Genomic DNA, 23,919 nt, shown 5'->3' on the forward strand with positions numbered 1-23,919 from the left:
AAAGAAGAATTGCTTTGGATTGGTTTGATGTTCTTGCCCAGAGAAATTCAAGAGGGATGGGAACTAATGATAGATATTAACAGATTAAAGAATGGAAAGAAGATGTTTGACAAAGACTTGAAATTTCTGTACCAACATTAGTCTTCTAATACTTAGTAATTTTTTAAGTTTAAAGGTAAAAAAAAGATGCAAGACTAAACATTCACCCACAGCTTCAAGACCAGGAAATTGGAAGAAACAAAATGCAACTTAACCTCAAAGTTTGTAGTTATGAAATAGTGTTTCTAAGATCAGAAGGAGAGACAAATCCCACCTTGATTCTTTTAGTTCATAAAAATGAGTATCTTGAGATTAGATTCTGAGAGACAGACAGAGGTCAGTGATCATCTTTTGGTAGGAGGGACAGTTTCTCCATTAAAAAAGAGAAAATAATTTGTAGGTGTTGGCGCTTTTGTTTTCTTGGAAGTAGGACTACAAAGTCATCCCCTTAATGCAATGTGAAGCCTAGCTGAGAAAGACTGGATGGTGTGTGGGAGGCTTGAGGAGAAAGGAAGGTATGAGATGACCGTGTTAGAGTGTTGAGAAGTCAGCCTCTGTTTAATCTGAAATTGAAATTGAATCTGAAATTGGTGTTCATCTACTTTTGACAAAAATGGCAGTTTCACACCAGTGAAGGCTTAGTGAAGAAAGGCACTTTCTGAGCAAGCCTTCTGACTTGAGTCCCATACTGAAACCCACAAAAAGATAGAAGAGATCCAGCTCCACAAAGCTGCCCTGTGACTTCTTTGTACACACTCTGACTTCCTCTGTGTGTGTGTCACACAAGTAATAATTATAATAAAGATCCCTTCCAATTACTACTGCTCTCTGACCTCTTAGTATAGGTTGGATTCGTATCCGAGGTGATCATACTTTGCCCAGACCCCATGGCATATACTTTTCAAAGCAGACTCATGTTGCACTGTTCTTAAACTTCTTTCACTGTCACTCTGGGAAGCACAACTTGTTTTCCAGGTAGAGAATAAAATGACAAATTACCTATTACATTATTATATTATTGACAGAAGAGGTGGAAAGACTGGAAAAAGACCTGGAAAAGAAGATGTTAGAAACAGAAGAACTTAAGAACAAACAAGCAAAGTTTCTTCAAGAAATAAAAGATCAAGATAAACTAAACAAGTCGTTAAAAGAAGAGGCCATGTTACAGAAACAAAGCTGTGAGGAGCTAGAGAGCGACCTCAACACAAAGAATGAGTTGGTGAGTCTGTTATATGTCGCTTTGGCTGTATTCTATTAAGGTAGAGAAATTTTGTTCTTAAATTTAAAAACACAGCCGGGTGGTGGTGGTGCACACCTTTAATTCTAGCACTTGGGAGGCAGAGGCAGGAGGATCTCTGTGAGTTCAAGGTCAGCCTGGTCTGTGAAGGGAGTTCCAAGGCAGCCAGGACTGTCACACAGAGAAACCCTGCCTCGAAAAACAAACAAACAAACAAGTAAAATGCAATCCTGACTGTAGCATTGGGAAGATGACCAAGGCTTTGCGAAGTGTAGTTGACTGCAGTATGGTACCCAAAGGCTGATGTGTGAGGTAAGGTGTCCAGCAAGAGGGGAAACATGATGTGTCACACTAGGAGTTGGCCACACTGCTTAGGGTATGTTTAAAATAGCTTCACAGAGAAGACTAGAGATTGTCAGAAGTTTAAAAACGGCAGAGTTATCTAAAGGTTAAACATAGGCACCCTATGTCATGGAAACTCCTTTTCTGTAGAAATGGTAGCAGTAACATGTAGAAGGAAGCCCATGTACATGCACATAGACACACACGGATATATGACATGCTTCATATTAGCAAAATTTCCAGTAACTAAAGTGTCCTCATTGGATATCCATGTAGCTGAATAGCTGTAATAAGCTGCTAAGATGAAGCCAGGCTGTCTGTACATGGAAAGGTCCTGGGCGTATTTTCCTGTGTGAACAATGCCCAGTGGTGAAAACAGTGACTCCAGTGTGAGCCTGCCCAGAGACATGCAAGATGATCTATTTGGGGAAAACAGCAGACCTAGAAAATTTCCAAGCCGACCTTTATGTATCTCTGTAAAGTCTAACTTTTTATAATTTGACTTTATAATTGAAATGTGGAGAAGAACATGAAAATGTAGAACACTTTTGGCCAGAAGGCAGCATATTTTGAGAAACTTCAGAGCTCTGGAGAGGGTAAAGTTGTCCAGGCTGGAAGCAGCTCAGGGAGCTGTCACATAAGAAGAGTTAGAGCTCTAATTATATAAATCAGGCCTCAAGAGGTAAATTTAAGATCTAGCAGATGCAAATTCAGGAGACATGTTTTCATTTAGTATTGAATCTGATAGCTGTCTTGAACAATAATTAGAATACGTCTGCTGTCCTGAAACAAGCAGACATTAGCTGTGTGCTTGTGCTTCAAGAAAGATCTTTTTTGTTTGTTTGTTTTGCTTTGCTTTGCTTTTCTGAGACGGGGTTTCTCCAAGTAGCCCTCACTGTCCTTGAACTCACTATATAGTCCAGGCTGGCCTCAAACTCAGAGATCCACCTGCCTCTGCCTCTTGAGTCTGGGATTAAAGGTGTGCGTCACCACCACCTGACCAAGAAGCCTTTCCAACACAGACAATATCATTTTGTAAATTTATACACACACATATTTGTCTGTGCACATGTGGAGGTCAGAGGACAGCTTGCAGTTTTCACTTCTCTCCTTGCACTGTGTGGACCCCAGGTATCGAACTCAAATTGTAAGGTGTGAGGGCAAGTGCCTTTACTCACTGGGCCACCTTGCCCTCCCATTTTGTTCCTTTTTCTGTATTTTTTGTTATAAGTCATATTATGCTCTTCTGCAAGTTACACTATTTTTATTGTTAACATTCTTAAAGCATTTTTATACATAATTAACATTTATTTTAACAAATTCAGATCATAGAAATAAATGCAGTGGAAATGAAGGCTCTTCTACCTCACTCCCCAGGTGTTTTGTTTTCTATGATTCTGTACTATATATGTAATAAGTACACTATACAATGTAATAATTTTGCAAATATTTTTAAAAGGATTTTTTAATACATATATGTATGTATAGACAATATAGATACTTCTTTTTATTTTTTTTATTTTTTTATTTTTTTATTTTTTTTTGGGTTTTCGAGACAGGGTTTCTCTGTGGTTTTGGAGCCTGTCCTGGAACTAGCTCTTGTAGACCAGGCTGGTCTCGAACTCACAGAGATCCGCCTGCCTCTGCCTCCCGAGTGCTGGGATTAAAGGCGTGCACCACCACCGCCCGGCTACTTCATTTTATTTTTAAGAACACAGTTAAAGCTCTCCAAGTTAAAATATAATATAATATATATATCAATCTTCCTCGATATTTTAAAAGTCTATTTTGTTTATTTTGTTCCATTTATGGCTCTTCCGTATTTTAGACAATTATGCAGACAGATATTTAGATAGCTGTTTTTGCTTTTAAAAATAATACTGCAGAGAAGTGTGTGTGTGTGTGTATCTTACACGCTCACACTAGTATTTCTTTAGCATAGATCACATCAAGTGGAACTGCTGTGCAAAATTCTTTTGAAATTTTGATAAATGGGACCAGCAGGATAGCTTGGCAGGTAAAGGGTAAAGACCTGAGTTCAGTCTCTGGAACCTACATGGTAAAAGAAGACAGCTAGCTAGCCCCTGCAAGTTGTCACCATAACACACAACATACACACTCACCACGCACCACAGACTCACTCACGTACACATACATAGAGACACATACACACACACACACACACACACACTACAAACACACACACAGCACAAACACTACAAACATACAATTAATTTTTTTTTAAGATTTTATTTATTATGTATACAATACAGTGTGCTGCCTCCATGTATGCCTGCACGCCAGAAGAGGGCACCAGATCTCATTGTAGATGGTTGTGAGCCACCATGTGGTTGCTGGGAATTGAACTTAGGACCTCTGGAAGAACAGTCAGCATCCTTAACCTCTGAGCCATCTCTCCAGCCCCCACAATTAAATATTTTTGATAAATGTCGGTGTCCACTTAAAAAAAAAAGCTTATTACTAATTTGTGTTTTCCACAGCAGTAAGTAAAAGGGTCCAGCTTGGTTTATTATTGTGAACTTACAGGAGAGAAAAAAAAAATGGAATCTTGTTAGTTTTATTTTTATATTTTTCTAACTGCTGGAGGAGTGAATATTATATATGCATTTATTGATCATTTGTCTTTCCTTTTTAAATTACCCATTTCATTATTTTGCCTCTTTTTGTTCTCCGAAAGTACTACTATATATTTAAAAGGAGAATTCTAGGTCTTATTTGGAGAGCTTATATTTCCCTTTGTCTCTTGCAGGATATGTGATGATAATATCGCTCCAATTGTATAATGATTTGCAATTTTATTAAGCTGTTGTTCATGCACTAAACTAGTTCCTTTATAAAAGAAAAACTGTGTTGGATTAAGTCTTTGGGCATCCATTTAAATTGTAGCGGATCCTATCCCCACCATCTGGAAATACTAACCCAACTTCCTCTTTGTTGTTTTGCAAGCTATTTAACTCTTACCTTTCAGTGTTCTTATTGTTTAAATGGAACGTTTTCTTGTCCGGCCACCATCATGGCCTTGTGAGAATTTAGTAAGGTTCTAAATGGGAAAATAACTTCAAGTACCAAGTAATACAGGGTGGTAAATTTATACTCAGTGATGCCATGTGTCATCACCAGTCCTGATAGCTGTATCCTTCGGTGGTGAATCATCAATGTAGAAATACTATTGGCAACAGAGCCTAGCTCGCTCCAGTGTTCTCTAGGTAATGTGCTTCTGTTTGCTTCTTCTCTTAGCCCTTATCTTGGTTTCTTGCAGGCCTTTTTCTGCTGAGTCTTTATTCTTCTTTAAGGTAGTTCCTTCAAGACTGAACTGCACACAGTTTTCTGTGGTCTTGCATGATAACTTGTATTAATATGCTTGTTTCCTTTTTAAGTCTTGAAACTGGTTTGTCTCTTTGGGAATGTGTTTGTGTAATATGTTGTAAATGACTGTATATAGGAGAGGAAATTTGAATGTGAGAGGAGATTTGTGTTATTGTTCCTGCAGTCATCTCTTGATTACCCATAGCCAATATGCTACTCGCATACTTCCCTTGGCTCCCGTGTTGCTCTCATTTATGCACTTCTTCCAAAAGATGTTTGCTGAGGACTTATCATCATCTAAGTCCAGAGCTATGAAAAGCACAAAAATACTTTGAAAACAAAGGTTATTTTGGAAAGTAGTCCAAACATGTTCTCTGCTTCCAGTAGTGTTTGCCCTTGTTTTGGCTTTGCTTTGGGGGGAGAAACCTAAACATAAGTTGAGGCTGTTGATTGTAAATTGTATCTTTGAGACTCCGTCTTTTGAGCTTTCAGTAGAAACCTAAATAAGGGCAATGTGTTAGACAGCCTGCAAGAGGACACTGAAGGCAGCATGGGACAAAGTGTTAGACTTAAAACCAGGTTACGCAGATGTGCACACTGCCTTTCAACCAGTTGCTCAGTTAGGCAGGTTGACTAGCCTCTCTGAGCAGCTTTATCACCTTGGAATGGAGTTGTGGAGCCTGGATGGGGTTGCAGATGTAGGTCACCCCCTCTGAGAGCTCAGGTCAGTGCTGCTCCTTTTGATGGGTATTCATGAGGTGACTGCACGCTCACTCATGCACGGTTTTCATTTCCTGCCCTTGTGAAATGTTTGTGTGTATGCTATCTTCTTTTGAATTTGCATTTTGATACTCGTGAAATATTTCTGCATGCTTTTCTGTTTGAAATCAACTCTCAGATCCCCCATCCCCCCAAAAAAAGAAATGAAAAAGAAAAAAATTACTTAGTTGACCTTTAAAATGAACTCAAAGGATTAGTTTGATAGTCAGATAACCTGTGACAAGGCAGTTCAGCAATATGGAACTCAACTTCTACATCTGTAAATTCAGAAAATTAGATTATTTTTACATTTTCCTCCCAGCTCCAGAATATCCAAGTGTAACCAAAAAGTTGTAATTAGAGTAAAGTTACTATATTAAAAATTACTAATACCACATATTTGCATCTGATTGAACTTATTTACATTCCTTACCTCTCTGCTACAAAGAGTAATGTTCTGGCCTGGCATGGAGGCACATGTCTATAACCCTCATGCTCAAGAGGCTGGCAGACATAGTGAGACCCCCCAACACACACGCTCACAGCTAAGATTAGAGCCAATCTTTCTCCTCCTCTGTAAAATGTCTCTCAGTGAATTGAAGCAATCATTAAGATCAAAGAGTAAGGAAAGAGTTACATTCAATAAATTAGTACTAATAATTGGGAAACCAGGAAGCATGTACTACAAAATGACTGATATTTATTTTCCTATTTAGATGAACAACCTAAATTGCTTTTTAAATCTTGACTCACTATATCCTGAAATAGCTTACAAACTTCAAAGGTCTTCTGAAACTCACTGATACTGATTCATCTCATGTTGACCAATAGCTAAAACAGAAAACAGTGGAACTAACTCGAGCATGTCAAAAGCAGTATGCGCTGGAGCAAGAACTGGCCTTTTATAAAATTGATGCTAAGTTTGAGCCACTAAATTATTATCCATCAGAGGTAAGTTTATATTTTTAGCAATCTAAAATTAAAGCCAGGATTGGGGAACGTAGGAGGAAGACATGTGATAGGAACATTAAAGGGATTTTACCATTAATTGCTCCATTTTTTAAAAAAAAAATTGTATTTGTGTTTGTATGTATAGGAGAGGGCATTTTGTATTTGTGTTTGTATGTATAGGAGAGGGCATATATTTCTAGGTTAGACAATTTTTGGGAGTCATTTCTTTGCTTCCACTGTGTGTTTCCCAGAGATTGAACTCAAGTGGTCAGGCTTGGCAGCAGGTGCCTTTGCTACAAGTACCTTTACCTGCTAAGCCAGCTCTCCAATCTCACTCCATTCTCTTGATAAAAGGATATCACCAAAGTAAACTGTATTTTGGTTGAGTGTGTGAGCTTGGCTCAGGGAGTTAAATAATGTTCTAAAAAGATAAAAGTTCCCAGGAGATCCTTGCTGAGAGCTACGTCTATAATTGAAAACAGTTGTCTTAACCATCTGTTATCTGAGGCGGATCAATTAAATCCAAACTTTCAACAGAAGTGCTTCAGCACCTGAGTGGCAGCCTCCTAGCTGGCTTGTTCACTGCTCTTTAGAGTCAGTATTCGGCAGTCGTTATTAGTAAAAACGCCATAGAATCAAGGAACCGCCAAATGACTAGTAATTCCAACAGTATCATGTGTTGTTTAGGTTTTAAAATTTAAAATTAATATGTATTAGATTGAACTCTTACTTCTATTGGTCAGGAAACAACATAATACACATGGGCTTTTGACTGGAAGATTAAACAATATTAAGCAGTCATATAGCTGTGAGTAGTCTTTAGTCAGCTAATCTAAGCTTATGTGCCAGTAGAAGCAAGAGTCCTTTTGAGACCATTTTTAGTTCTAGTTCCTTTTTGCTATATGAAAAGAAGATAAAGAATAGCATTAAATCTTTTAGATTCTAGACTATAATATTAATATGACTAGTTGTATGATGTGTTTACCACTAATAAGATGAACAATGTCATTTGACTGGAAGTTGCTTCTTAATCCATAGATCTATTGCTATGCTTGCTTTTAGTATGCTGAAATTGACAAATCCCCAGATGAAAGCCCTTACATTGGCAAATCCAGATACAAGAGAAACATGTTTGCCACCGAGACTTTCATTGTCAGCGATGCCCAGGCTGTTCAGATCCAGAAGATGGTGCCTGGAGGACAGCTTAGACACAAGCACACGCCCCTGAGAGTTCATGCCTCACCGGATGTGCAATTGGAAGACACAGGAAAAAAAATAAGTGCAGGTTAAACAAAGTTATTCTTAGATTCTTAAAAAGTATGAGACTGGGGCTGTGGCCCCATGTGGAACATTTGCCGGGCATGCGCGAGTCTTTTGGTTCAGTGTCCATCACTGCAAAAAGTAATGTATACAGGCTTAATACAGGCAGACAGCCAAAATAACTGGATATACAAGTTGATTTTATCTTATAATTTTTTTGTTTTGGTTTTGTTTTGAGGCAGGGTTTCTCTGTGTAGTCCTAGCTATCCTGGAACTCACTCTGTAGACCAGGCTGACCTCAAACTCACAGAGATCTGCCTCCCTCTCTCTCCCAAGTGCTGGGGTTAAAGGCGTGTGCCGTCACCACCCAGCTTATCTTATAATTTTTTTTTTCTGTTCTAACTGGGTGGACTTCTTTCTTTTCTTTTCTTTTCTTTTTTATATTAATACCATTCAAAATTTCCACTTCCTCCCCTCCTCATTGATACTATTTATGGTTTAAATGATACGTATAAAACCTAGGTACTGATTAATGAGCCTGCTTTTTAAATGATTCCTGTTGTGGTGGAGAATCAGGTTTTTGACAGTAACTGGTGGCAACATGTTCAAGGACTCAATCTTACAACAATAACAGTCAGGCGGTGGTGGTGCACCTCTTTAATCATGGCACTTGGGAGGCAGAGACAGACGAATCTCTATTTCAGCCAAAGATTCTGCACAGTGAAACCCTGTCTGGCGGGGGTGGAGGGGTGGGGGACGGTATAAATCACATCCTGCCAACAGGCACTCATTTAGAGGTGTAGTTAATAGTCACTGAAGCAAGAGAAGAAGCATGAAGACAGAACCCTTCCAATAAGTTGAAGCAGAGCACTCTCAGGCTTTGCCCTCAGGCTGGCCTCTGATTCTTCCAACAGTAGTGTGCATTCCCCAGTCTTAATTCAAGGGGTCTTGCCACACCTGGCAAACCAGTACAGGAAGAAGTTAAGCCAAGAGGTACTGAAGGTACTCTGCCAGTGTTAGCTCACTGGCTGTGTGGATGTGGGAGATGTGGGTGTGACTGGAGTCTGTGCACCTTGCCCCACAGTGGAGCTGCACAGTGGACTTGTGATCCACTGTGGGGCTCCCATCAATCCGATGGTTAGCACGTCCTTGCATAGCTGATAGTTACATAGGCAGCAAGGTGGACACTGGTTTCTTTTTTATGTGTATTTTATGGAAGGCTTTGGCAGGAGAAAGCAGAAGTAAATGAGACATAGGTAGAGGGGGTTTTGTGAGAAGATGAAGTGTGAGAGAAGGAAAAAGGCAAAATGAAGTCTGTGGTAGAAAGTAGTAACTGATTTGAGGCCCCCTCCAGAGGGAAGTATCTGTTTGTCTTAATTTCTTTGTGTTACTTCCCCTTTCTTCCATCGTATTCATTGGTGCTGGGAAACAAGCCTAGGGCCTTGTGCACACTGTGCAAGTGCTCTTCCTCAAGTCCAGCTCCAGCCCTCCCAGAGCAAACTGCTTTTGTTTCAGTTTTTGTTTTTTTCTGAGACAGGATCTCTCTATTGTTCTGGCTGTCCTGGAACTCACTCTGTAGATCAGGCTGGCCTCAGACTCAGAGAGATCACCTTCTCTGCCTAAATGCTGGGATTAAATACATGTGCCACCATGCCCAGCTCCAAATGGTGAACTTCTTGAAACTGAGTTCCATCTATAACAAAGGGGATGGTCGTGGTGCTATAGTTAGTATCCTGGTGACATGTAAAGTACCTACTTTGCAGTGAAGCCCTCTTAAAGCAGTTCACAGTGGTAAGAGAAGTCAAGTCCTTTTCATGTTAAGAATTATACAAATAAAAGGATCAGTTATAGTTTTGTAGAACAGAGCTGAATAGAGATGGAAGCTATTGTAAGTAATACATTTCTTCTTCAGTGGAACAACTTAACTAGGGTGGCGTTCATTGCAAAGTAAATGTAGTAAAAAAATCTTAGAAGTCAGCATTTTTCTCATGTGTGTATATTAGAATTGTTTTAAATTTCAGCACAAATTCAACTGTCAGAACTACACCATGATATAGAAACAGCAGAACAGAAAATATTACAGGCTACTCAAGAATTTCAGCAACTGGAAGAAGCTATACAACAAAAAAAGGTATGTGGAAGCTTAACTAAAAATAATTTTTAATGCTATTTTGCTTCCTTTCTGTAGAATTGCAATAGTGGTGCATGCCATTAATCCCAGCACTCAGGGCGCAGAGGCAGGAAGATCTCTGTTAGTAAAGGCAAGCCTGGTCTACAGAGTGACTTCCAGACCAGCCAGGGATATATAGTCATATTAAATCACTTTGAAATGAATTGTTGGATACTTTTAGAGTCAAATATAATGAAAGTATTTCATTCATGATGACATCCTATTAACATTTCACAAAATGTGTAGAAATAAATTACTTAAATTTGACACCAGATGGGGTTGAGAGATGGGTCAGCAGTTAAGATCTACTCTTCTAGAGGACCAGAGTTTGGTTCCCAGTACCCATGTTAGGCAGCTCACAACTGCTATAACTCCAGCTCCAGAGGGATCCAACTTTTCTGGCCTCCACAGGCATCTGCCCTCACATGCACAAACCCACATGCAGATACACACATAATAAAAATAGTAAAAACAGATACTAAAAAATTCACACAAGAAGATCTGGTCTCCTATACGTGTTACTTCTTGACTCATCTCTTCTAACTAAGCCTCTTCACCTGGGACTTAGTTTAAGAACCAAAGAACATGTCTGCTATGGCATGAAGACTGTCAGACACAAGGTATGTGTTGCGGGGATGGGTGACAACCAAAAACTACTTTCAGCAGTTGCCAAAGTATTTCATGCAGTTCAAATCCATGTTGTAATTGTATAGGTTAAAATTTTTTTTTAAATGTATTTTGGATTTTTTTTTTTTTGATACAAGGTCTCACGTAGCCCAGGATGGCCTGGAAATTGCTATATAGCTGAGGATAACCTTGAACTGCTTATTCCTGCATCCTCTTTCCAAGTGCTGGGACTAAATGTGTAGACCATCATCCTCAGTCAGCACTACACATCTGAAAAGCATTGCTACAGTTGTTTAAATCGCTACCTTAAAGATTGGTGGTGGTGGTGCACATCTTCAGAACTTGGTGGAGAGGCAGGCAGGTCCCTGTGCGTCTGAGGGCAGCCTGGTCTACAGAGTGAGTTCCAGGACATCCAGAACTGTTACACAGAGAAACCCTCTTTTGAAAAACCAAAATTGATTAATTGTTTAATTTAGGGGCCTACGGTTCCAGAGGGTTAGAGAGTCCATGACCTTTGTGACAGTAGGCAGTCAGGCGTGGTACTGGAGCAGTAGCTGGGAGATGAGATGGTATCTTGAGATACAACACAAGGCAGAGTGATCTAACTAGGAATGGCTTGTTCTTTTGAAACCTCAGAGCCTGCCCCCAGTAGTACACGTCCTCCAGCAATGCCAAACATTTATTCTTCCCAAATAGCTGGAAATCAAGTATTCAAATATATGAGCCTGTGGGAACCGTTTTCATTCAGCCCTCCACACCTACATCTCTTATTTTGCATGTTTGTATAACATAGAGTATTTTTTAAGATTATAGGCATTAGCTTATAAATTGTTGTTGCTCTCCTTTGTTAATTACATGCTGGGGTTTGGGGAGGATTAGATTTCAGAAGCAGAGAAGGACCTTCTTCTCCAACAGTTGAGTGGTAGAATACAACTGCTAAACAAATTACGCCAGGAGGCTCTGGATCTAGAGATGCAAATGGAAAGGCAAAGGAAAGAAACTGCTGAAAAGCAGGAGGACATCAACAACCTGCAAGTAGCCATAGAGAGCCTGGACTCCAAAGACCCAAAGCACGTGAGTAAATACGAAATCTTGACTTGTTCTATGAAGACTGAAGATTCTGTGTGTCGGTAGTACGTGTCTTACCATTTTAATGGCAGAACCCGTTCTAGTCTCTTAGTTTGATACACTAAGAGTTAAGTGATGTGTGTGTATAATTTATATATGTATATGTAATTAGATACAAATATAGGCTATGTATTCATATGAAACATTTACATCCAAAACAAAACAACCTAAAAGTCTTGAAAGAGTGGTTTTCAATAAATGAAAGCACTTTTGGGGGGGGGGGGCAGTGGTTGAATTTCATTGTATTTTAGAGCAAGAGAGACTTGATTCAAAGTGCCCTGTAAATTTTTTTTCTCCTTAAAGGCAGGAAGTGCTAAAGCAGGGGCAGGGGCAGAGGTCTTTTGTACCTTTTTAATTCTTGATGCAAATATTCTACAAAAACTGATATTTCTGTTCATTTTATCCTTAAAAATAAAACATCTCTCTGGAGTTTGTCATTCTAAGTTGTGAAGTCAGATGTCTGAATGGTAGAGTCAGACTCTTGGTTTTTGTCAGTCAACACCCTATAAATCTTACTAATGGCTTCTATTTTAGCCACTATTCTAAAATAGGTAAAACTATTTCCTTCATGTTTTCTTGTTGCAGTTTGAATTATAAATTAAGAAACATGTAAGATGTCTGGACTAGTGGGAATAAACTTTAGTGTGGCAGAGCAGTGCACTAGAGCTGCTGTAAGTACTTGACAGACGGGTCACTCTTTAAACACGCCAGTTTCCTGCCTGTGTGCCAGGGCGCAGACATCTAGGACTAGAGGCCAGGTAGTTTTGACAAAGGATTACCTTATAGGCTTAAAATACTTCCAAAAAAAAAAAAGAAGCTAAGACTTAGTATTCTCACTGAAAGTATTATTTTTAATTGTGTGTATGCATGCATATGTAGTAAACACGCACATTTGCGTGCGTGCATGTTGTATGTATGTGGAGGCCAGAAGTCATTCTCAGTTTTCAGCCTCATTTGTTTTCTGTCTTATTCAAGTATTAATTTATTTGTTCATTCTTTCATTTTTAAGACAGGATCTCTTACTGAATCTGGAGCTAAGTAATTCAGCTAGGCTGACCAGTGAGCTTCAGAGATTGTCTTGCCCAGAGGGTGGGGGTGGGGTATGGCCTTGTGCTGTGCCTGCCTTACTCGAGTGCTGGGTGTTTGAGTTCAGCTTCGCATGCTCATAGGCCAATCTCCCAAGCCCTAAAAGTCTTGGTTATTTTCGAAAATTTTTGTTAGAAGAAAACTCAGAGGTTTTTAAGTACTATGATGTATATTGTAAGTACCATGATGTATAATAGTCAATAGTATTTTGCTTTTTTACATTATGTATTAAGAGTCGTGCATTTGTGTAAGGGTTGTCCTAACAATAGAAAACTCTATCCCCTGGGAAGCAGAAGGAAGCAGCCTGATGGTCCCTGAGTCTGACTGTTTCAGCAAATGACGTGACTTCCTGAGCTGAAGGGGAATTTACTTTCACTGTGTTTCTGTGGAGTATCACAGAGGAGAGGCTAGACACTCAGGAATGGTGGCTTAAGTCTTGAGGGCAGCTAGAACCCATCTGCTCAGGTAGGAGTAAGGCACACAAGCCCTGTCCCCACACCAGAGCATGGCATTCTCAGTTCACCTCATCTCAAGCTCTCACTTTGCAGAGGGTAGAAATGTGACCTGGAAAACTAAATTATCTGCCTCTGATCACTAAACTACTACATCAACCCTTTCCTCACAAAAGGATTAAAATCCAAAATTAAAGATAAAAAATGAAAAATAAAATCTTAGCTTGGAACCAAGCCTAGACAGATGTTTTTTAAAAGTACATTTCATTAGGTTTCAAAAGAGAAAATGGCATTTAAAAATCGAGTCCTATTTTAGTAACCAGCTAAAGGAACAGTTTTCCCAGCTAGAGGAACAGTTATCACTGGGCAAACAATAAAAATCTGTGCTGCTTTCCTAGAGGGAATTAGCCTAGTGATCTTTCAGCCTCTGGGCGTGATTGGCCCTCGGGAGCTTCCTGTGTTTTGATTTAAAGTTGGGGGCGGGGCCTGTTCACGGAGCCTGCTGGTGACTGGACTAGCTACGCTGTCACTCACGCTGGTTTGTGGCGCTGGGAGGGTTACTTAGGCACAGAGGCTCTTGCAAAGATGTGGTTGTCAGAGTGGGAAAGACACATGAATCTGAAGACGAGCTTAGCTTTCCGCCCACTATTTTTGTTCTCCACGTCTCAGCTGTAAACAGAACAGATTCGAAGTTAAGGTATGGTCATTCCTCTGTGTACAGAGAAAGGGCTTGGAAGGAGGAGGGGCCAGGTCTGTAAGTTCCTGTTTTCGCAGTAACTCTTTTGTGAGCTCCACTGCGCAGGAAACCGCAGGGTCTGCTGTCCTCCATGTGTTTACTGCCCAGCATGCACATCTTGAACCACGTGTTTGCCCTGCATGTAGAGGTTGCAGTGCACTTTTAACGGGGAATTTTAATAGTTGTTGGTTAAGATATAAGTATAGTAGGGGTTTTGTTCATCCTTGAGCCACCCAAGTCTAGGGAGTAGTACAGTTAGGATGTAAACTCTTATCTGCAGTAACTGAGTGTCCAGAGATTTAAGGTGAGTATTTGGGGGGTGTAGGGAAAGGTAATATTTGAATATCCCATTAAATTTATCCCCAGTAAAATAATAGCTGACGGTGACAATGGTGTTGCCAGTCATTTGTTCTCCATTTGAAAGAAGACCTCTCCAACGGAGGGCATTTTAGTGTTTGTTGTTCGGGCCCTGACTGTTCTGACGAGTTCTCCCTCAGTTATTTGTTCTAGTGTTCTGAACCTGTTGGGAAGGGTGGAATGAGTGGGAAGGCAAAATTTCTCTCGGGAATTACAGTGTATGTGAACTTTTGCCTAAGGAGATCCAGTCACGACGTTTGATTGATCTGAGACTCGAGCTTATATTTGTGAAATGAAAGGTTAGACAAGATAATTGGTTCTCTGTTTTCCCCAGCACACCTGAGGGGGGGGAGATAATCCATTACCTTCAGTTAGCAGTGACTGGCTACTGCCATATTGTCAGGAACAAGAGGGTGTGGGCCTGTGGGTCCTGCATTGAATACTTGCTGGGATAGTGGTCTCTGACTACCCTCACCATCCCCAGTTTATTGTATCTAAAAACAAATGTCGGATAGGAGATAGAAAGTAAATGGGAATTCTGAGAGTTTGTTTATCACAAGTCTCCATTTCCCCAAAAGCCTTCTAAAGTACATATAAATGTATTTTTCACATTAAAAAGGCATTAGTTATCAGTAATAAAACTCCACACCCCAAAATTTTGTAAATATAGAAACCCTTAAGTAAAATCTCTTAGAGTCCTTGTACACAGATATAACATTTATATTTTGGAATGTACTTTTGGATGCTTCCTCTAAATATACTGTTTTTCAATATAGCTAGGTTTCAGGAATCCTTTTTAAAAGACATTTTAATGCTGTGCATATAACACTGAAGTTTTCTGTAAGACCTAGCAGTTGTGACCTTGAACGAATGGCTTACACTCCCTGATCAGCTCTGTTTTCTCATCTTATTTCAAGCCATTCTGGGATTTTAACAGGAACTACTTACATGAAAATAATACTCAGAGCAGATGGAATTGTAACATTTTATTTTTTATTCTTCCTTTTAAACATTGCTAAAGATTGTTATTTTTAAGAGTTTTAAAAACTTGGGTTGTATTCATTTTTTCCCCCTAAATTCAGTCCCATATGAAAGCTCAGAAAAGGGGTAAAGAACAGCAGCTTGACATTATGAACAAGCAATACACACATCTCGAGAGCCGCCTGGATGAGATTCTGTCTAGGATTGCTAAGGAGACTGAAGAGATCAAGGATCTTGAACAACAGCTTACTGACGGTGAGAACTGAAGTGTGATTTAACGGAACAGTCTCAGTGCTGGCTGCAGGTACTAGAGAGACTGTCTAGGACTTGCCTGGATACAGTCCAGGTCTCAGCACTAGTACTTGATGTGGAAGTTTTGCTGAGATTATCCAGAATGTCTAATAAAATTTTAAGTATTTTGTATTATTGTGGTCTGTTACATTGATGACAATGGGCAAGAAGTCAGTATGATCAGGAAGAGCTTGGTCATTGATTATCTTCTATGGCATAAAATCCTTTCAGAGCCCGTTTATGTAGGAGACTCATCTGGTTACAGAAAGGAAGGAGTCTGGGCCCACATTTGCAAGATACTTTTAGAAGGGAACATTTTAGAATAGTGGTGTATTAATGAGAGCCTGAGCTCAGTGTAAATCAAGATTCCATTCCCTGATTGCCATCCTGTGTGTCATCTTAAACTGGTTACTGTCTCGATAATTAGTTGTTGAGAAGTTTTCCATTCAGTTTTCATAAAGTATCTGCAAATAGCATGTATCAGCATACACTTAAAATACTTAGTAAAAATGTATGTGCATGGATGTTTTGCCTGCAAATATGTCTGTATACCTTGTGCATGCAGTGCCCATGGAATGTAGAAGACAGCGTCGGTTCCCATGGGGCTAAAGTTACAGCCATGTGTGAGCTGCCATGACAAGCAGCCAGTTGCTCATAACTGATGGGCCGTTTCTCCAATTTCCATGGTACCTTTTTTTGAACCCTTCAGGCTGTATATTCTGCTGCCAGTCTGAGAGTGGTGTTAGTGTTGTAGATCATGGTCTTGTTTTGTGTGTCCAGTCTGAGACTGGTGTTAGTCTTATAGATCGTGGTCTTGATTTATGTGTCCAGTAAGAACTCATAGTTTTATTATACCTTTTTATTACTTTAGCCGAGATTAAAATTTTATAGCATTAGGCATTTGGAAATATCTGTCAAAAATATGCTTGTCTTATTGTATATCTGCAAAATATTCCTATATTATAAGAAATAAATTATTCTGTCTTGAAAGATAAAGTAAATGAAACTTAGAATTTCACTATGGGCTAATAGCTAATCACTAAGGAGACAAAGTACTTCTAAAATACATATTATCTCTTTATTTTCATCTTGCATAGGCCAGATAGCTGCAAATGAAGCTCTGAAGAAGGATTTAGAAGGTGTCATCAGTGGATTGCAAGAGTACCTGGGGACTATCAAAGACCAGGCAGCTCAGGCCCAGAAGGAGTGTAGGAAGCTCCGGGATGAAAAGGAGACATTGCTGCAGAGACTGACAGACGTCAGGCAGGAGAGGGATGAACTGGAAATAGTTGCCATGGATGCAGAAAATATGAGAAAGGTATGATTTCTTTCTGTCTGTTTGTTTGAACCAAGAAATAAATGCTGTCAAAATTTATCTTGGAACAGTGCCACTGTAAGTCACAAAAGCGTTAGTGGCTATTTGGTTTGTGTCCTTTAAAGGTGAGGACGATGACAACTACACTTCATATTCTGCATACTTGGAAGCATTATTTTTCCTTTACTCAGACACTTTATTTTAGCTTTGTTTCTTTTCCCTAAAGATTGCCAAATAACTAAAGAGCAATAAATTGTATCTACTAAAAGTATTGTATGAAATGTTTATGTTGGGTTTATTCAGTAAAATTACAGGAAGAACATGGTTCATCTTACTGTTGTTACTTAGTAACTTACATCATTTTACAGCTAATAGACATAAGGTTGTAAATTCTAGCTTTCATTTGTTGCCCATCCTCATCACTTTGAGGATTTCCCTTTGCTGTTTTAGTAACCTTTTTCAGATAAAATCTTACTATAGTCAGATGGGGGTGGGGCACACCCTTAATCCTAGCACTTGTGAGGCAGAGGCAGATGGATCTCTGAAGCTGAACGTGTCCAATGAGGGAAATTGTGAGTCATATAATCCCAGGCTAACTCCAAAAGTGTATTCTAAGATTATTCTTTATTGTAAGGGAAAAACTCATGTAACAGGAACGAGGGCCCAACCTCAAGGTGTGGAGCATGGGAACAAGAGAGAGAGCTGGGTGGGCCAGCAGCTTTCTCTGGGTATCCAAAAGTCATGCCCCAACCTGTTCAGCCTCTTAAAGGTTATTGGCTGAAGGAGGTTTCCCATTACCTCCTGCTTTTGTCTAAATGAGAGAGTTCCAAACCCAAAATACAAAACTATATACACTATTTTACCATACAAAATTAGAATTACAAACAGCATGAACAATATTAAGCAAGGAATATGTGCTAAATGTTTTAATAAACATTCTATCCTAAGGAGTCTTGTATTCGAAATGGCTTAGCTGGATCGTAAGAGAAAAGTAACTACTACTATCTAATCTTCAACCCCCTCGAAGGCCTGAGAAGGGAGATAATATTACTTGAGTAGGCAGGAAGTTCAATCAAGCAGCTCCCAAAATGTGCAGTAGATGACAGAGACAACTGGCTGCCTGAGTAATCACCCAAACTTTCATTTGCAATATTGAAGCAACCAACTTTGGCTAAGGCCTAGAGTAACTGACAGACCATTTTCAGAGGGAGGAAATTTTCAGAACCATCTTACCTTGTCTTGGCAAGGTTTGGCAATCTTTTTTTCCTGTATCCTATCCTGCTTGTTCAGTCCGGATGCCGTGCACTTTGCCAGTTGTCAAGGCATGGGCAGTTCCTTGCCCAAAGGCCAGTTATGCCAAGAGGAAAACAAGATCTGAGTGGAGTGTCTTTGGTGCTCAACATTGTCTCAGAAATAGATCAGTGCTGCCAGGAGCAATCCTGTCTCACATCAACAGAACCCTAAGTTATTTAAATGCCATGCTCTACAGATCTTTGAAGTGGTTGAAAATTATCTATCTATGTAGAATACAATCTCTATGTATCTAAAGAACCTAATTAGTCTGTTATAAGTATGACAAACATGAATGACTATTGACCTATAATACTTAATAGTATGCCTATTATATATAATGCCTATATAACATAAAGACTAAGACTTCATACAGAATATTAAACAATCTTTAAACAACTGTGCAGTGAATGAGGACAATGATCTTAAAATATAAACAATGTATAAATGTCTTGATCAGAGGTATAAATATATAATGCAATATGATAAATTTATCCTAAAAATATCAATATGCAAAATGTCTTAAACAGATACAGAAACATGCATGCATATACTGTGATAAAATAACTGCATAGGTATATAAATATTGTAAAGAGAATTAGGAGCATATTCAGTATAACAAATATAATATGAACTTATACAAAATACAAGAATCTGTACCAATGTAAATTGTCCATAAATAATAGCTCACAAGTATTCACTCTATTACTCACTATTATTAGTGTGAGTAACTTCACACTAATTTACCTATTATCCCATTCAACATCCCCCTTATTTTTCAAGGAGATCTCTAGGTCTACTTAATTTCCATCCCAACCCCCAACTAATAACCAACCCCTAAATGGTGTGCCTAACCTTGAGGACAAACTTTGTTGGGAGAGGGGATGTTGTCTTCTAGAATTGCTTCCAGCTGTCATGGGAGCAGTGTCCTCTCTATGGGATCCTGGAAAAGTAAACTGATGGTTAAGTTTCAAGATTACTGTCTTGTGTAACTGCAAATGGTCTCTGAGTAGTCGATAGGTTTTTCTAAAGTTCTTATTTGGAGTTCTGGCCAGAACATTGTAACAGGGTGAACCATTTCAGCAGTTGGTACCCAAAAACCGGTCTTAGAGTAGCACTATCAGCATTGTGATGTCATATCAACTAGGTGTAGGCATTGTTATGGGACCCCATCTTCTTCCTGGAACATCAAATATTACTGCAGGAAAATCTACTGTTCATTGTGGAAAGCTGAAACATTATTCATATGGACATATATTCAATAAAATATACAATATAGACAAAATAGGCATGGAGATGAGTAAAAATTTTTTCCTAAATTCTTCTTTCTGTCCCATACCAGATGGCTCCTGACATGAGACAGAAAGTCTGAATTTTTTTTTTTAACAACTTGTTTGGATTTAGAGAAGGATAGCCATTCCATCTCCAAAGCCAGCTTTGTGTGTGTGTGTGTGTGTGTGTGTGTGTGTGTGTGTGTGTGTGTATATATATATATATATATATATATATATATATATATATATATATATAGAGAGAGAGAGAGAGAGAGAGAGAGAGAGAGAGAGAGAATTTTTTTTTCCATATAACCTGTCCTCATGGGTCATATTCCTTTTTACTTGGTGATCCTTTCTGGATAGTTATTTTTTTTCCCCTTTAGGCATCCAAATGTCCAAGGTCCCTTGACTTTTCGAGGATGTGTAGTTTCCTATGTAGACAAGAGCATAACCCTGCCCCAACCCTTATGAGGTTTATTTACCACCTGTATGGTTATCACCTCTGTGGATGAGCTGTCATTTCTCTTTCTCAAGAGTTTCTCTTTCTCTTTTTTTTTCTTTCTTTTTTTTAAATATTTATTTTATTATTTATTATATATACAATATTCTGTCTGTGTGTATGCCTGCAGGCCAGAAGAGGGCACCAGACCCCATTACAGATGGTTGTGAGCCACCATGTGGTTGCTGGGAATTGAACTCAGGACCTTTGGAAGAGCAGGCAATGCTCTTAACCTCTGAGCCATCTCTCCAGCCCCGAGTTTCTCTTTCTCAAGCCAAATCTTTATTAATTTTTATAGTATCCCTGGTTTTTCTTCTCCTATGGAAACAAGAGCGAAACCCCTTTCCCATACAGCACATCTCCTTATTTCCATTGTGAGGTCAACACATCCTTGAAATACACCAGCTGATTTAATTCAGAAGACTTTCCTATTATCCAATTTCTTTCTGCTGCCATTGTTCCTTTCTCATTAGCATTAAGAAAATTCAAGGTTAATAAAATACTATGCAATCTATTTCTGGGTGTATTTTCCATCCCTTTCTGTTTGTTTAGCATACCATTTATAGTTTAGTTTGATCTTCCTCATCTGACCTGTAAGATTATTTGGTATACCTGTAATATGCTTTATATTATAATAAGCAAAACTGTTTGAATTTCTTAAGATACATATACTGGACCATTGTCTGTCTTTATTTGTGCAGGAATACCCATGATGGCCATTACTTCTAGTAAATGTGTGATTACTGAATCAGCTTTTTCTGAGCTCAAAGCAGTTGCCCATTGAAAACCTGAATAAGTGTCAATGGTGTGGTGTACATATTTTAATTTTCCAAATTCTGTAAAGTGGAGTACATCCATCTGCCAGATTTCATTCCTTTGAGTACCCTTTGGGTTACTCCCAGCAGGTAATGGTATTTGGTTATAGAAAGCAATTAGGACATCTCTTTATAATCTCCTTAGCTTGTTGCCATGTAATAGAAAACTCTTTCTTTAAACCTTTGCTATTTGATTTTTTTGTGAAATTATGAGGCCTTTAGCACACTTCCAATCAATAATTGATCAATTTATGCATTACCTTGTGCTAGAGGTCCTGGCAGACCTGTATGGGGATCGGTTGTGTGTATGTATATGGGACAAAGCCTATTCCTGATTATGTCTTGAACCTGAATGAATAATGAAGTCAATTCTGTATCATCTGGTATAAATTAAGTGGTTTCAATATGCAAGACAACTCTTTCTGCATATTGTGAATCAGTAACTATATTGAAAGGTCCTTTAAAATCCCTTAGTACCATGAGAATAGCATATAATTCTGCCTTTTATACAGAATTATAAGGACTTTGTTCCACCTTACTTAATTCTTCTGATTTGTAACCTGCCTTTTCTGATTTATTTGCATCAGTATATAGAATGTATGGGCTCCAGTTATTGGTGCATCATGTACAATTTGGGGAAGAATCCAAGTAGTTCTCTTTATAAAGTTAATTCTATTGCTTTTGAGATAATTGCTATTAATTTCTTCCCAAAATTAGCATAAGCTCATTGCCATGGTTCATTGTCTTCCCATAACTTTTTAATTTCATCAGTAGCAAAAGGCACTATCATCTCTGCTGGGTTTATTCCTGCTAGTTGACAAAGTCTCAATTTTCCTTTGATAACTAATTCAGAGACTTTTTCCACATAAGTTTTTAATTTTTTCACTTGGTTTATGTGTTTAAAAGATCCATTCTAATATAATATGTTCCCTCTGTATTAAAATTCCTGTAGGGGAAATTCTGGAAGGCAATATGACTAGAATACAATTAAGATTTGGATTCACCTTATCCACATGTGCCTCCTGTAATTTCTCTTCAGTGACCATCAATTCTTTTTCTGTATCAGCTGTTAATTTCCTGGTACTATTTAAGTCTTTGTCACCATTTAAGGTTTTTTTTAAATGAATTATTAGATCAGGTGTTATCCCAACAGCTGGACATAGACTGGAAATGTCTCCTAACAATCTTTGAAAGTTATTAAGAGACCACAATCGTTCTCTTTTAATTTGTGCCTTTTGTATTCTAATTTTCTGTAAAACTATTTTATAACCTAGGTAATTGACAGAATTTCCTCTTTGTAATTTTTCAGGAGAGTTTGTAATCCCCATTTAGGCAAAACTTTCTTTACTTCTTCAAACATTCTTTCTAAAGTATCTGCATTTGAATCAGATAACAAAATGCCATCCATGTAATGGTAAATTATAGACATTGTTTACATATTATTTCCAGTGGCTGACTTACAAAGTATTGGCACAGGGTAGGGTTATTGAGGATTCCTTGTGGGAGGATGCTCCACTAGTATCTTCTAGTAGGCTGAGAATTAATGTAAGTAAGCACTGTGAAGGCAAATTTTTCTCTGACCTTTTCTTGTAAAGGTATAGTAAAGAAACAATCTTTTAAATCAATAACTATGAGAGGCCATCCTCTTGGTAATAGAGAAGGCAGAAGAATTCCAGATTGTAAAGGGCCCATAGATTGAATGCCTTATTCATAGCTCTAAGACCTGTCACCATTCTCCATTTCCCAGATTTCTTTTTAATAACAAATACAGGAGAATTCCAAGGGTTGGTTGATTCTTCAATATGATGAGCATCTTGTTGCTCCTATACCAGCTGTTCTAAAGCCTTCAGTTTCTCTACTGTTAAAGGTCATTGTTTAACCCATATTGGTTTCTCAGTTAACAATTTTAAAGATAGGGTCGTTAGTACCTCCAAAAATTTGCTAGTTGCTTTGTGTTCTTGTACAGCCTGAATGACTGGTGACCTTTGTTTATAATACCTTATAATATCCTTTCCAGAAACATGAGTTTTGGGGACTGCAGAAATGTTAATCTGGCTGTTCAATCGCTGCAATAGATCATGACCCCATAAATTCACTGCAATATTAGCTACATATGGCCTCAGCCTTCCTGTCTTTCCTGGACCTATGCATTCAACCCACCCTGTGCTTTATTTCATTTGAGATAAGGTTTCAGTTTCTAGGAGTTGAATATCTGCCTCTTGAAGAGGCCAATCCAGATGGCAAGATTCTGGAGTAATGATACTCACATCCACACCCATGTCTAGTTATACATCAATTACAATATTATTTATCCATAATCTTAGCTTTGGTCTTTGATCATTTATAGAAGTCCTACAAAACATATGTTTCCTATTTCCTACTGGAATTTTTGATTCTTCCATTTCTATTCCATTATCCAGAACAGTATAATTTTTTACAATAGGCACTGGATTTTTTAATTTTCCTGGTGAAGCATGTTCTCCATAGTGACTGGGAATGACTGGACTGTGTTTGACATGGGGGCCTGTGAGAGGCCCCCCAAGGAGTTTCCCAGTGGTATCGTGTTGAAAGAGGTTTTTGTCATGCTCAGTCCCTCAGCCATTCAGTCCCAAAGAAACACACAAAGGCTTACATTAATTATAAACTGGTTGGCCTATTAGCTCAGGCTTCTTATTAAACAACTCTTATAACTTTCATTAACCCATAATTCTTGTCCGTATTTGCCACGTGGCTTGGGACCTTTTATCAGTGAGGCATTCTCATCTTGCTTCCTCTGTGTCTGGGTAATGACTACAAACTGAGCCTTTCCTTTTCCCAGAATTCTCCTGTTCTTGTCACCCTGTCTATAGTTTCTGCCTGGCTAGTGGCCAATCAGCATTTTATTAAAACAATACAAGTGACAGATCTTTACAGAATACAAGACCATTGTCCCACAGCAGTCTCATGTTGCTTTGTCTGGTTTTTGTCTATCTACAACCATTGG

At 38.7% G+C, this 23,919-nt stretch overlaps 1 protein-coding gene across 9 annotated transcripts in view; it reads left to right on the plus strand.

The window, feature by feature from the left end:
• Positions 1-23,919, plus strand: part of Cntrl (centriolin) — an 88,355-nt gene that overhangs the window by 16,708 nt on the left and 47,728 nt on the right. For 5 of the 9 annotated variants that reach the window (XM_075985986.1, XM_075985990.1, XM_075985987.1 and 2 more), the window contains exons 7-13: positions 1,065-1,258; positions 6,536-6,655; positions 7,718-7,940; positions 9,937-10,046; positions 11,592-11,786; positions 15,554-15,707; positions 16,841-17,061. In XM_075985986.1, coding sequence (XP_075842101.1) covers positions 1,065-1,258; positions 6,536-6,655; positions 7,718-7,940; positions 9,937-10,046; positions 11,592-11,786; positions 15,554-15,707; positions 16,841-17,061 — 1,217 coding nt within the window. Of the gene's footprint in view, positions 1-1,064; positions 1,259-6,535; positions 6,656-7,717; positions 7,941-9,936; positions 10,047-11,591; positions 11,787-13,910; positions 14,076-14,351; positions 14,419-15,553; positions 15,708-16,840; positions 17,062-23,919 lie in introns of those variants that run through there. The other 4 variants (XM_075985989.1, XM_075985988.1, XM_075985991.1 and 1 more) reach the window with 4 other exon arrangements.

This window comes from Microtus pennsylvanicus, chromosome 9, assembly GCF_037038515.1.
Source record: "Microtus pennsylvanicus isolate mMicPen1 chromosome 9, mMicPen1.hap1, whole genome shotgun sequence".
In the NCBI taxonomy this organism is placed as follows: Eukaryota; Metazoa; Chordata; class Mammalia; order Rodentia; family Cricetidae; genus Microtus; species Microtus pennsylvanicus.